This window comes from Neofelis nebulosa, chromosome 1 (genome assembly GCF_028018385.1).
Source record: "Neofelis nebulosa isolate mNeoNeb1 chromosome 1, mNeoNeb1.pri, whole genome shotgun sequence".
NCBI classification, from domain to species: Eukaryota; Metazoa; Chordata; class Mammalia; order Carnivora; family Felidae; genus Neofelis; species Neofelis nebulosa.
The window spans coordinates 173,347,538-173,362,552 of NC_080782.1; the positions used below are offsets into that span (position 1 = coordinate 173,347,538).

Sequence of the window (15,015 nt, forward strand, 5' to 3'; positions counted from 1 at the left end):
GAGATCAAGCCCCACGGAGCCTGCTTGGGATTCTCTGTCTCTCCCTCTTCCTCTGCCCCTCCCTGCTCATGTGCACTCGTGCTCTCTCAAAAACAAATAAACTTTTAAAAAATCAGCTAAACAGGGGCGCCTGGGTGGCGCAGTCGGTTAAGCGTCCGACTTCAGCCAGGTCACGATCTTGCGGTCTGTGAGTTCGAGCCCCGCGTCAGGCTCTGGGCTGATGGCTTGGAGCCTGTTTCTGATTCTGTGTCTCCCTCTCTCTCTGCCCCTCCCCCGTTCATGCTCTGTCTCTCTCTGTCCCAAAAATAAATAAAAAATGTTAAAAAAAAAAAATCAGCTAAACATTATATTATTTGACTTAAAAATAAACTTAAAGCAATTTTTTAATTAAAAAAAAAAATGGAGCACCTGGGTGGCTCAGCTGGTTGAGTATCGACTCTTGATTTTGGCTCAGGTCATGATCCCAGGGTCGTCGGACTGAGCCCCACACTGGGCTCCATTCCAAGCATGGAGCCTGCTTGAGATTCTCTCTTTCTCTCCCTTTGCCCCTCTCCCCTGCTCAGCTCTCTCTAAAATAAATAAATAAAATAAACACAGGCCCAAGGGAGACATTTAAAAACAAAACAACAACAAAAAACTTAAGCAGCTCCTCACTCTACCAGAGTTCCACAAGGCACACTTTAAAAATGCTGGAGTAAATTATTTACAAGATATTCTTTATCAGATTGTACTTACTTATTAAAATTCTATAGAAATGCATTTTTTAAGTTTATTTATTTTGAGAAAGAGAGAGAGCATGCATGCACGAGGAAGAAGGGGCAGAGAGGGAGAAAGAGAAAGAGAATCCCCAGCAGACTCCATATACAGTGTGGAGCCCGATGCAGGGCTCGAACCCACAAACCATGAGATCATGACCTGAGATGAAGTCGGACGCTTAACCGACTGAGCCACCCAGGCACCCCTAGAAATGCATTTTTAACACAGCCTGATTTAAGGTAGGCTCCATCATCATTAATATGACTGATACTGACACAACCTGAGAATGGAAGAAGATAATAACTTGACTAATAAGGGACGAAGAGAGAAAAAAGAAAATGCAAATAACTATAGTGTATTAGCTATGACAAAAAGATCCTAATTAGGACATAAAACATCCCAACTGAAAGCAAAACAGGATCTTGGTTCCTACTTAGAAAGAAAGAGGGAGACGCGGGGGTTGAAAGGAACATAGTAGAACACAGGAGCACATCTACAGCAGTCAGGACACAGCAATGCAGTTTTCCAGGACTCGGAAAAGAGCTCCACTGCAAAGCTGAGCTATTACGTTCATCACTAGACTACAACTATCTCAGTGGTCAAGAGAGAGAAGTGTAAATAATACTTCCTTAAGTCTGGGAAGCAGTACTGTGCATTCGTTTCAGAACACAGCAAGTGGACTCATATTGACTAGGTTCAAATTCTCATCATGCTTCTTACCAGCTATGTGATCTTGGGAAAGCCACTTAAATGTCTGTGCCGAAGCTTCTTCATCTGCAAACTGGGAAGAATAATCCCACTACCTCATCAGGTTGTTCTGAGAATTAAATGAGTTAATAGACGGAAACTGCTTAGAACAGAGCCTAGCAGTAACTGTTACATGATATGTTACACAAACAAAATTTACAGTTATAGTGTGACATAAGTAAAACTAACAATAACTCACACTTAATAGTCATTAATTGAAAATTTTTAAGAAATCATATAGATATGTAGACCCCTCATTTAGGTTATGGCTCTTTCTCTCAGGAATTTTTCCTAAGGCTTAGAAGTTATATTGCCATAGCTCCTAGCCGTTTTCCTTCAAGGGAAAGGGGAATAAATTTACATTAGTTTTGGAAGTAGGCAAACCTGGGTTCAAATCCTAGCTCTTCTTTTAAAAAAAAAAAAAAAAATTTTTTTTTACATTTATTTATTTTTGAGAAACAGAGTGAGACAAAGCGTGAGTGGGGGAAGGACAGAGAGAAGGAGACACAGAATCTGAAGCAGGCTCCAAGCAAGCGGTCAGCACAGAGACTGATGTGGGGCTCGAGCCCACAAACCGTGAGATGATGACCTGAGCCAAAGTTGGACACTCAACTGACTGAGCCACCCAGGTGCCCCCAAATCCTAGCTCTTCTACATATATACTAGTTATGTGATTTTGGATGAGTTATGTTCTGAGCTTCAAAGTATTCATTTGTGGCAAAGATAATAATCCCTAGCATTACTCTGAAAATTAAATATAATAACTTAAGGAAAACAATCTTTTCTCCTTTAAATTGTGGTGAAGTTATACCATCCTTTGGGGTTGGAATTTGGCAGCATGCATCAAAAATTATAAAATAATACAGTTTATTTATTCTTCTTGCATCTCTAGAAACATCTGAAAATTAAGATGCTCTAAGCATCACTATAATAGAAAAAAAAAAAGAAAGGAGAGAAGCACAAACCTAATTCTGTAAGAACAGCATACTTGGAAAATGCTTATGACAAAGGAGAGAAAAGCAGAATACACACATAGTCACTGTGATTGTTTTTTAAAAGTATTTTGTGTGAAATAAACGCAAGTTACAAAATAGCATTTGAGTGTGATAAATTTATTTTTAATTATTTATTTGGATATTTACTTTTGCATTAGAAAAAGTATGAAGATAAATACCAAAATGTCAATAAGTGCTATTTTTATTTCTTTCTACTACTTTCCCATCTTTCAGAGTTTTCTAAAATGAACTTTATTCAATTTATCGTAACAAAATCAGTTCATTTAAAACAAGACTATAAGGAGCGCCTAGGTGGCTCAATTGGCTAAGCATCCGTCTGACTCTTGGTTTCGACTTAGGTCACGATCTCATGGTTTGTGAGATCAAGCCCCACACTGGGCTCTGTGCTCACAGCACACAGCCTGCTCAGGATTCTCTCCCCCATCTCTCTCTGCCCCTCCCCCTCCCCCACTTGCTCGCTCTCTCAAAATAAGTATTAAAATTTAAATATAAAAAACCAATTACATAAATATCTTGAGGAAAATATGAAGAAAAAAGAAGAAAAAGATGAAAAAATTAACGGAAATGCTTAACAGTGGTTTTTCTCTATCTTTCAAACTTTCTATAATGTGATTAATTACTTTGAGACTGAAAAAGAAACACTTTTTAAAATCATTCTCCCTTGGGGCGACTGGGTGGCTCAGTAGGAAGGGCATGCAACTCTTGACCTCAGGGTCATGAATTTGAGCCCCATGTTAGGTGTAGAGATTACTTAAGTAAATAAATATTTTAAAAAATAAAAAATAAAGCATCCTCCCTCAAGCTTGTCCTTCCTTAATTAATACCTGTCTTTCCTTCTCAGTTAAAATTCTTTTTTTTTTTTTTTTAACATTTATTTATTATTGAGAGACAGAGACAGAGCATGAGCAGGGGAGGGACAGAGAAAGGAGGAGACACAGAATTCAAAGCAGGCTCCAGGCTCTGAGCTGTCAGCACAAGGCCCGACTTGGGGCTTGAACTCAAGAACTCATGAGTTGATCATGAGTTGAACTCATAAGAGATCATGACCTGAGCCAAAGTCAGACCCTTAACCGACTGAGCCACCCAGGCGCCCTCAGTTAAAATTCTTAAATAATATCTTCCTTAAGAGTTTCAAGGATATACTGTACTCCCCAAAAACTTAAGAAATGTAGGAAATAGCTTATCCCCAAGAGTCGAGCATTAAAGGCAACTGTGCAGGGTTTGGGCAACCCAAACCTGATGAATTAATCCTTTACTGCAACAAATAATGAAATCAGAGCAGAAAATATAAATTCTAATGTCACCTTTCAAGGGCCAGCCAAAATGATTCTTGGCCCCCAAAAGAGAAACACAACTAGAACAAGATGATAAAACTAGAGTTTCCATTAAGGTACCAAATACAAGGGCTGCTGCACACCAAAGGGAAGTTCTACACCAAAATGCAGGATTTACAAAGAAAACTAATCTAATGCAATCCCATGGCTGTTAAGACTCCTCTCAGCCTTATTATGAAGATAGAAAGAGTGGGTGGAACAGCAAGAGTTCTCTGCTGAACAGAGGGCATGAGGAAAAAGATCTGTGGAGTGCGTATCCAAGTGCGGTGAGTACAACTACACCTTCACATCGAGCTGAGTCGGGGGCTCAGGGGGCCTATTCAGTGAGCTAAATATGTGATGTCTGAGGTGACATGGTGGCTTTCCACCTCGGTAAACCAGAGTAGAAGAAGAAGAAGCCAAGTTGATCACAGGGTTCACGTGCACAACCAAGGCAAAGAACCCAGCAATTCTAGAGAAGCAGAGATGCACCGCATGCAATGGTCAGTAATGGGGTCAAGTCTGTTTCAGTCCGACAGTGCTCTTAAGCAAGCCAAAAGGACTCCAGAAGGAGGAAACTGCAGGTGGACCTAAGTTCCTAGGAACTAAGGAAGAGTCATGAAATAAAGTCCACCAACATAAAGATGCGTCCCCCTGCCCCAACCCAAGCCCAGGGGAGTAGCGGGGATGGTAGGCTCACAGTAATCTAAAGAACCCACAAGAGGGTCAGCTTTAACTAAAGAACTATCCTGTTTTCCTATTCCTTCCTCCTCCCACACCACTCAGTCTAGAACCTAATAAGATCAGAAACAGAAAATCTGAGACAGAGGGGAACACAAAAAGAGTAGAAGCCAATCACAGCCTTTTCTCTCACAGCAAGTGGTTGCCAAGTACAAGTCTTAACTGGGAGAAAGGAGAAAACGTCTTACCTTTGAATGAAGACTGAAGTGCTGACTAAAATGTTCAACTGCATTTTTTTTTAATGTAGGCCCCATGTCCAACATGGAGCTGGAACTCACAACCCTGAGATCAAGAGATCAAGATCAAGCTCTACCAACTGAGCCAGCCAGGTGCCCTTAACTACATATTTTTAAATTTAAGTTGAGCCTGTATTTTGTGACTTTTATTTCATAAGATTAGCGCCACCTGAATGTATCTTTCGTCTTTTATTTACGACTGAATTCCAAGCATCTGGAAGACAGGCTGGCCCACAGAAGTGCTCATTAAACAACTGATGAATCAATAACTTGAAGAGTGAATAAAAAAGTCATAGATCTGATACCTTTTCATAAAGACAAAAAGCTTTCCAAGCTGCATACACTTTTTTTTAATTTTTTTTTTTTTAACGTTTGTTTATTTTTGAGACAGAGAGAGACAGAGCATGAACGGGGGAGGGTCACAGAGAGAGGGAGACACAGAATCTGAAACAGGCTCCAGGCTCTGAGCCATCAGCACAGAGCCCGACGCGGGGCTCGAACTCACGGACCACGAGATCATGACCTGAGCCGAAGTGGGCCGCCTAACCGACTGAGCCACCCAGGCGCCCCCCAAGCTGCATACACTTTAAAGGGATGGTGAGGGGGGCGCCTGGGTGGCGCAGTAGGTTAAGCGTCCGACTTCAGCCAGGTCACGATCTCGCGGTCCGTGAGTTCGAGCCCCGCGTCAGGCTCTGGGCTGATGGCTCGGAGCCTGGAGCCTGTTTCCGATTCTGTGTCTCCCTCTCTCTCTGCCCCTCCCCCGTTCATGCTCTGTCTCTCTCTGTCCCAAAAATAAATAAAAAACGTTGAAAAAAAAAATTTAAAGGGATGGTGAGAGACAAAAATATTTGATCATCTCCCACAAATATTTAACACACTGAATACGTAAAGAAAGAATATGTCAGTAACAACACAGCTTGGTACTTCTTTAGAGCAAAAAACAGCTGCAGTGGTAAATTGTCAAGGTGTCCATTTCAGCATTTTGCAGGGGACAGAGTATGCAGACCCTGAATGACCCCACCCATCACTATAGCTTGCCCATCTCCAGAGTGAGATAAGTATCCTTACAGTCACTGACACTACTGGACGTTGTATGCATCTAACTCCCCTAACCACATCTGACTCCAAGCTCCCTAACTGGTGGTTTTGGATCAAAACCAGTTTCACTGGTTCCACCTCAGCTCAAAACTGTATTTCTCAGTCTAATAAATTTGTACTGGCTCCCACCTCAGTGCTGTGTGAATTTAGTTATAGCAAGATACCCAAGCACCTAAGTCTTCAAAGAGCCAAACTCAGCTGTGTCTCCCCCAGATTCCCTCCCCAGCTGTGTGTCCCTATGGTCCACTCTCCCTATTTCTACTCTCCACCTCTGGTTCACTCCTTACCTCAACTAAGCAGGTTTCGACCCTAATGAGCCACTGAAACTGCCCTCTTTACAGTAACCATACCCACTAATGCCAAATCCAGCAAACGCTGAGGATATGAGACAACCAGGTGAGTATGGAATTTAAAAATAAAAGTCAAGGAGTAAAGAAGTTTAGAAAGAAATGTTCACCAAAGCCAATGCAAGAAAACATTCCACTAAGACAGGGACTGGGAAGTACCCAGTAGATTCGCAGGTGTGGAAGTCCCTGGTCACCTGGTCCACGGTAGTTTTCATGGAGAGGTGGGGTGGATTCCAGCTGTGGTGGGTGGAGTACAAAGCCAGTGGGCAAACCCCGAAGAACAGCTGATGAACTGTAGAGGGCTAAAGAGTGCAGGGATGTGAGAAAGGAAATCAAGCAAAGGTCATCTTTCAAGGACTGTGGTTGGGAAGAAGAAACAGCAGTCAGCAGCTGGAAGGTGCAGGATAGACAGGTGGGTTAGGCTTTTGCATTTTTCAGAACACATTCAGGAGAAAGATCCAGTTGAAAATCCCTAACGCTTGGGTGCCTGGGTAGCTCAGTGGGTTAAGCGTCTGACTCTTGATATCAGCTCAGGTCATGATCTCATGATTCATGAGATCGAGCCCTGCATTGGGCTCTGCACTGACAATGCAGAGCCTGCTTGGGATTCTCTCTCTCTGTCCCTCCCCTACTCATGCTCTTCCTCTCTCTCAAAAAAAATAAGCTTAAAAAGAAACAAAAAACAAAACCCTAACCCTGATCTAGGAGCTTTACATACACTAACTTTTTAAATTTTTTTTTAATGTTTATTATTTTTGAGAGAGACAGAGAGCAAGCAGGGAAGGGGCAGAGAGAGAGGGAGACACAGAATCGGAAGCAGGCTCCAGGTTCTGAACTGTCAGCACAGAGCCTGATGTGGGGCTTGAACTCACAGACCTCAAGATCATGACCTGAGCTGTAGTCCGGCCGCCCAACCAACTCAGCCACCCAGGAGCCCCTACACACACTTTAAATCTTCGCAACAACTCAATAAAACAGATACTAATATTCTCTCCTTTCCACAGGCAGGGGATCTGAAGCACTCTGGGAGTCTCTGAAAAGCCCCCTACAGTATCAACAAGAAAAAGCGCCAGATTTAACCACGTGCCGGGCTCATGCTCTCAGAGGAGAGAAAGAAGAAGTGGCAATCGGCAAAGGCAGTAAAGAATGAATTACCAAGAGATGGAGGGTGGGCTAGGGGAAGGGGCTTCATTCTTTTAGCCTGGGGAAAAGGGAAAGGAACAAAGTCTGTATGCCAAACCAACTCACTCATCCCTCAAAACTCAACCAGAGTATCACCCACTACACGTGAAGTCTCTGACAACTATTAAAGTGTGGATATAAACAAGATAGAGAGAGACCGTGCCCAGGTGACAGCCCTTATTTTGCGGGTCTTTTAAGAGTGATATGGGTAGAGACTGGGAAGAGTCTTGAGGATAGGGATGAAAGGGTAAGGGCCCAGGGAGACGACTGAATTCAAGGACTCAGCTCAGATCAGGTGCCACACGTGAACATGAGCTGGGGTTTTACCAGATGACTGTAGCGGAACAGGAGCACCAGGTCTCTGAGAGTCTTGCTGAGAAGTCAACTCCAGACTTGATATGGAAGTTGCCAGAAATGGGCTGTAAACTGGCGACAACGAGGAGAATGGAGAGTCTGGGGATCAGAGTCACTGTGGTGAGAGTATAGAAGCTGCAAGAGTTTGTTTACAACAAAAGACAAATCAAATTGAACTGGGGGTAAAAGGCAGGTTTCTTCCATGGAAACACTCACCTCTGCCTACTCGGCCATCTCCTCTTTCCCTACCATCCCGGCTACTAGAATTGCCTGAGGTCCTGTCCTCGGCCTTCTAACTCTACACTGCTTCCGGTGCCCTCACTCATGTCCACGGCAGAGCTCCCACCTAACTATCCATGTCCAGCCCAGCTCTCTCTCTCCAAATGTCCCCCGGGAAATCTCTGGGCACTACAGCCCCCCCGCCCCGCTCCCCCCTCCCCGCATTAAATGTGTCCACAGCTGAACTCATCTTTCTCCCAAAATGAGCTCCCCCTTTCTGCATCCCCTACCTTAGTGAATGGTGCCACCATCTGTCTCCCCAGAGCCACCTTTAACTCCTTTTTATGCCCCAAATCCAACAAGTTTTAATGACACAATCCACTTAATCACACATCTTTAGAACCTTTCTTCACTGTCATATTCATTCTTACCGCTACCACCTGACCTGGGCCTTCAGCATTTCCCACTGGACTCTATTTTCTCTGCCCTTCTGCTGGCCACCCTTTCGTTTTGATCTAAATCTCTTTGTCCACTAGAATCTCCTGGGGATAACTTTGAAAATTCAGATTTCTGATGCCCACACTGGCCTTTCTCAATCTCTCTGTGGATGAGACCCAGGACTATGGACATTCAGAAAGCTTGATGTTGATTTTTTTGCAGCCAGGCCTCAGGCAGCATCTAGAAAATACTGCTCCCATCACCAACAATAATCTCCCATCTTCCCTCCCACAGCAACATGAAGCATTCACAAGTGGTGCTCTAGACCATCACCTCCTTCCGCGTCTCCGGACTTTGCCCTATCAGTCATGCCTATCTGTGTACCTGAACAGGAGGAGCCTTAGCCATTCCTCCACCTTCTTCCCCAGGGCCTCCTCTTCTCTCTCGTCAGGTGGGTGATTTCACCACACCCCTCTTAAACTGCTCAGTGCAGCCATAACTGTCAATCCTCTAATTCAAAGACAGAGTCACAAACGCCCTGCCCTGGCAGCACCAGTGTTCTTCAGCACCTTGAAAATGCCCAGCTGTGCCTGGTGCCGTCTTTGCGTTTGCTGTTCCCTTTTTGCAAAATGCACGTTTTTCGATAAATTCTGACATGGCTGGCTCCTTCATACCATTTGGGTCTCCTCTCAAAGTCACCCTCCCAGATATCCTCCCACACCACACTTGCTAAAGCAGTCATCCACCATAACCTCAATCTATTACACTCGTATTTTCTTCATGACACTTATCACTATGTGAAATCACATCGTTAACTTACTTGATCCTGTTTACCACTCTATCTTCTGTACACAAACAGTATGTGGCTTACATGGGTACCCAACAGATACTGCTGAATAAATAAATGAGAGGAAAGCAAATGCAGCACTAAATCACCACTATCTACTAATCACAAAATGAGGGAAATATGCAGGTGGTAGGAAATGGCAGGTACTTTTCCTTTGAAAAGAGAATGTTACTCATCATCCAAGGGGTCATGGGCAGATTACTCTTCCTCAGGATACTTACTCAAGATCAGAACTTTGACTTACCAAAGAGCCACACAACTTACCTAGATGAAATCAATTCCCTGTCAGCAGGTAGCCTTGCAAAGAAAAATGTTAAAGTAGATAACTACTGATACCCAGCCTTGCCAAAAACCAGTCCTGGAAAAACTGCCCCAACTCCACTGCAAACAGGGACCCAGACTTGTTCAACATTGCAATCCCAGCACCTAGCAGTTTCCAGCCCACAATAGATGGTCAAAATGTTTGTTAAATGGGCACAGAAGACATAGCCTTCTGAGGAATGGCCATCCCATCAAGTCTTACCCTGAGGACACACTTATTTTAGAAACAGCGCAAGACAGCTGAGAAGTCTTGGCCTATGCCTCTCCCTGAGCAGGAGTTTGGTCCCTAGAATTCAGTACTCATCAACTCTGTGCCATAGGTAATCAAGTATTACCTTCTCCATTGTCACCGTGTATCAAATCTGAATAAACTTTGCCAATACAATGGCTAATACAGTATAGTAACCAGTGACAGTAATCAGTAACCCAGTAATACAGTACAGTGACCTTTCTAACTTTTTCATGTATTCTGGTCAGCAAGAAAGGATGGCTCGGAATGTTGAAACAACTAAAATTAAAGACTCTATCATTAATTTTACATCCACCAGTGTATGGCTCACTGTGTGATCCCAAGAAAAATCACACCCCCTTCTTGACCAACAGTGTCAACAATCTCATGTTCTTTAACCAAAGGGTAGTTTGGGGATGATTAACTAGCCAGTACTTGTAACCTACTCTGAGGCCAATGAGTATCGTAAGTCAAATCAATTATAAAACAAAGGAAATCAGGGGTGCCTGGATGCTCAGTTAATCGAGCACCCGACTCTTGATTTCGGCTCAGGTCATGATTTCACAGTTCTTCAGATCAAGCCCCACATCAGCTCTGCGTTGACAGCACGGAGCCTGCTTGGGATTCTCTCCCTCTCTCTGCCCCTCCCCTATGTGCGTGCTCTCTCTCTCTCAAAATAAATAAATAAATAAACATTTTTTTAAAAAAGGGAAATCATAAATATTCAATCTACTCCAAAACCAGAAGTTGGGAAGTGAGGAAGGTTTTAAATTAGGCCTGTGGCTCTGATACTCTCAGACGGAGACCTGTATTCTCAGAAAAGATTTCCAACAATCAAAACAGATCTTTAAGCTTTGGAAATGTCAACTGCTCCCATACTCTGGCAAGATTAAGCTCACATGTAGAGAGATATGAAGTACTAACAGTGACAAGCAATCGCAAAATTATGCCTGTTTAACAGTTCACTGTTGATGTACCAGTGCCTAACCCTAGGCTGTTTACTTAACACACAGCCCACCTCACCAAAAGCCAACTAAACAATTTCAGTGAAAAAAATAAAGTTGTCTAAAAGGTTGCATATACTCCATTGCCCTCTCTCTGCTGACCACCGCTGACGTTCAAGGAAAAGATCACAGCAACATCCAGGAGCAATGTCCGCGCCTTCCTGCCAAATGACTTCTTAACTTCCTTCCACCTTAATGGACTTTCATCAGTTTTTATTTGTCTAAAAACTCTTAAGGGACACCGAGTTAGAAAGAAACCTAAGTAAACCTGAGGAGTCAGCTCCTGAGACGGAGGCTGGAATTTGCATCTGGGGGAGAGCCAGTTCGGTCCCTCTGTAGCCCAAATGGAGCAAGGTGACTGGGAAGGGAGCAGTCTTCCAGCATCGATTCTACCAGGGCAAGCCTCTTCTGGCACAGGCGCCGACGAGCGCCAACGGGTCGAGCCTGGAACACATCAGGACTCCCAGCCCAACCCTAACCGTCCAGCCCACCTGCGGCAGCCCCTGGACACCTGAGCATCGCACCTGGGGTTCATAGATGGGGACCGGGGCTGACGGCGGAACTCAGTCCCCACTCGCACCGCCAGTCTGAGGTGGGGGCGGTGCCCGCTGCCCCTCACGGGCAGGAACCACTAAGGTTCGGGCGCGGGGATGAAGGGTCGGCCCCCAAACCTCCAGCAACCCCGAGGGTCCCCGCTGCCCCGAGGCTTCTCAAGGAGGTGCCTAGGGTGGCGCGTAGGGAACAGCCATGAAAGCGGCAGCCGGTACTCACAAAGCCCACTGGAGCCGGTGCTGGTGAACATGGTCCCGCCGGACCCGGAGCCCCGCGGGGGGACAGGGGGAGGGGAAGTGGAGGTGGAGGGACCCGGCGACAACGCAGGCGCACTCCTGGCGTGGCGGCGAATCTGGCAACTGGATTCCACTCCAGGGGCTGCCTGTGAGCGGCGCATGCGCGGCCCGTGGGGCGCACTGCTTCTCCCGCCCCCTCCCTTCCTGCCTGGGAAGGGAAGTCGGTCCGCAGCTGGGGTGATCCGTGTGTCCGGGTTTTCCGACTGCCGCGGGCCCCCTTTAGAAAAGGAACGGGAATAAACGGGAAGAGTGTAACTCCTGGAAGCTGCACTAAAATACTCAGCGCCGCCCCACGCCCGGTGGAGCCGCGTGGCAGCGGATTCCTCCAGAGTGCCGGCGTCGGGATATTCCTCGCGACCTCTAACCTCTCCACGGACGGGACGCCCGGCGCGTTCCACGCATGCTCAGTCTTTCCGGACAGACCCCCCCCCCCCCCTCCCCCCGCCGTCCCCTCTTGAAGTTCGCTCCCGCGAGGACTGTAGACAATAAATGTCTCGAGTTCCGGTGTCCAGCCAAGTGCTGGAGGCCGCTGGGTCGCGGGGAGCAACGCTGCCTAGGGTCCTCCCTTTCCTACGTCGATCCTGCGCGGAATCCCCTGAAAAGGCGCCGAGTGTCGTGGTCCCCAGATACACCCTACCACACCGCGCCGGCCGGTGACGAGGATCCTGGGACTGACGAGTCTATGGCTGAACGACCTTGCTCCCTAAACTTCTGCTTTGGCGTCCTTCTCAGACATGGGCCATTTCTTTTTTTTTTTTTTTTTTTTTTTTTTTCGAAATGAAATTAATCTTTGCTAAAGCAAAGTCATGTTTTTTTTAAATGAGTTTGAGCCTGAAAACTTTTATATTCTGTATAACTTATAGTCTGTATAATTTTATATTCTGTAGTTATTAAAGAATATGTATTATGGAGAAATTGACCAACTACAATGCTAAATGAAAAAGGCTGAAAAACTGCATGGCATACTTTAAAAAGAAAATACTTTTTGGGGACGTCTGTGTGGTTGAGCCTCCTCGCACGGTTTGTGAGTTCAAGCCCTGCATCCAGCTCTGTGTGGACAGTGCAGAGCTCGCTTCAGATCCTCTGTCCCTCTCTCTCTGCCTCTCCCCTACTCATGCTCTCCCTCTCACAAATAAACATTTTGAAAAAATAAGAAGAAAAAGAAAATACTGTTTGAGTGCTTGAGAGGTGCCAGTGGCTCAAAATATTAACACTGATTTATTGCTAGAAGGCAAAAGTAGAAGTGACTTATTTTCCTTAGGCTCTTCTTTAAGTTTGTTTAAGTTTGTTTACAGTCTTGAAATAGATTTTACATTTCACTTCAGATTCATCTAATTGAATTATTTTGCAGTAAAATGATACTGTAAAGGCCCTTTAAGTTTTGCAGAAACTGCTAGCTGGCAACAAAACTGATAGCCAACATAGCTGAATGCTTCTCAAAGTAGGTGTGGCGACTGCCCCCACCCCAATTTAGGGAATCCGGAAGGCCAAAACTGTTTTCGTGATGATGCTAAAACCCTTTTTTTAAACTCTTATTCACTCAGAAGTACTGGAATTTGCCACCATGCATTTGGAAGGGCTGCATAACTTAGTAAACCGATATTTTCCAGTTGATCAATGCATTGTGTTACAATTATGCAATTCAAGCTTCAAGATAAACCAATAAATTTTAGTGAAACAGTACAAAGAGTTCATTGATAGGGTTTCAGATTTCTCACTGCCAATAATCTTTTAAGAAACTACTGTTGCAGACTTTTTTTTACCTCAATATCCAAGATTTGTTGTCTTGCCACTTTGAAGAATGAAGAGGTGGACACAAAATAAAATGAGCAGCAGGCAAAAGTTGATTAAAGTATAAGATCTGAAAGTAAGAATAGTATGAAAGCTTTCTTTACAGAGAGGGGTTATTCAAAAGTGAATACCTGCAGACTATACACAAGGGACTGTCTTACAGGGTTTTGGTGAGCCCCTTCCCTTCTTGTTCCTTCTCAGGTTCTACCCTTACTAGCTAGGTGATTCTAAATGCCTGTCATTCCTTTTTGATTGGTTAATTTCCACTGTACCAAGGGTAATCTCTGACCATACTGTTCCTTGTGGGTCATAGGTTTTATGGTCTACTTATTTTTAGTCGGGCCTTTTGTCACATTCTTAAAAGGAACTTTATGCCTGAGGGAGCTTGCTCAAGGCCGGATGTTCCCAGAAAAAATGTTTTAAAATATGAATGTTTCCCACCCAGGAACCTTCAAGCCTTAGCCTCTCCCTTTCTGCTTACTGAATCCTATCTTTCCCTATCATACTACCATTTAAGGGGTGCCTGAGTGGCTCAGTTAGTCAAGCATCCAACTCTTTATTTTGGCTCAGGTCATGATCTCACAGTCATGGAATCAAGACCAGTGTCAGCTCTGTGCTGGGCATGGAGCTTGCTTGGGATTCTCCCTCTCTCTGCCCCTCCCCTGTTCATGCTCCCTCTCTCTCAAATAAACATTAAATAAAGAAACTACCATTTAAGTTGTGCTGTAGTATCAAAAAAAGCACAAATGATCTGAAACGACTATTAAAATGCTTCCTTTTCCAACTGCAAAGCTGTGCGAGGCCACATTCTCTTCATATATTTCAACCTAAACCGTGTATCACAACAAACTGTAAGCAGAAGCAGACATGAGGATCCAGCTGTCTTCTATAAAGCCAAACAGCAGACATTGGCAAAAATGTGCAATAACGTTATTCTTCCCCATAATTTTTTGCTTGAGAAAGTGCAGTAATTTTTCATAAAAATACATTAGTTATGTTACGTGCAATGGATATGTTACTGTTATTTTAAAATTAGTTTCCGTTTTATTTTTTTATAATTTTTTAAATATTTATTTTTGAAAGAGAGAGAAAGAGCAGGGAAGGGGCAGAGAGAGAGACAGACAGATAGAGAGGGAGACACAGAATCCGAAGCAGGCTCCAGACTCCAAGCTGTCAGCACAGAGCCAGTGCAGGGCTCAAACCCACGAACCGTGAGATCATGACCTGAGCTGAAGTCGGACGCTTAACCAACTGAGCCACCTAGTGCCCCTAATTTCAAACAGTTTTACATTTTTCTGTTTCTTAGTTAATTTCTAAAATGGTAAGTACTGATAAATGTAAACCCATGTTAGCAAAAGCTTTTGCATTATCTTTGAGAGTTCTAAAGAGATTTCAGGATCGAGATCAAAAGGTTTGAGAACTGTTGAAATAGGAGATAAAACACTCTGAAGTTTAAAAAAAAAGACAAAACCTTTCTCCTATTTATGTTCAATTTTTCAACATTCTTAACTAAATGCACAATAACTTA

The 15,015-nt window shown here is 44.2% G+C and overlaps 1 protein-coding gene across 6 annotated transcripts in view; it reads right to left on the reverse strand.

Annotated features, from left to right (window-relative positions):
* UBAC2 (UBA domain containing 2) overlaps window positions 1-15,015 on the reverse strand; it is a 266,972-nt gene that overhangs the window by 172,388 nt on the left and 79,569 nt on the right. For 5 of the 6 annotated variants that reach the window (XM_058744182.1, XM_058744155.1, XM_058744145.1 and 2 more), the window contains exon 1: window positions 11,620-12,100. The exons of the other annotated variant lie outside the window; for it this stretch is intronic. In XM_058744182.1, the coding sequence (XP_058600165.1) occupies window positions 11,620-11,797 (178 nt within the window). In that variant the 5' untranslated portion in view covers window positions 11,798-12,100. Of the gene's footprint in view, window positions 1-11,619; window positions 12,101-15,015 lie in introns of those variants that run through there. 6 annotated transcript variants of the gene reach the window in all.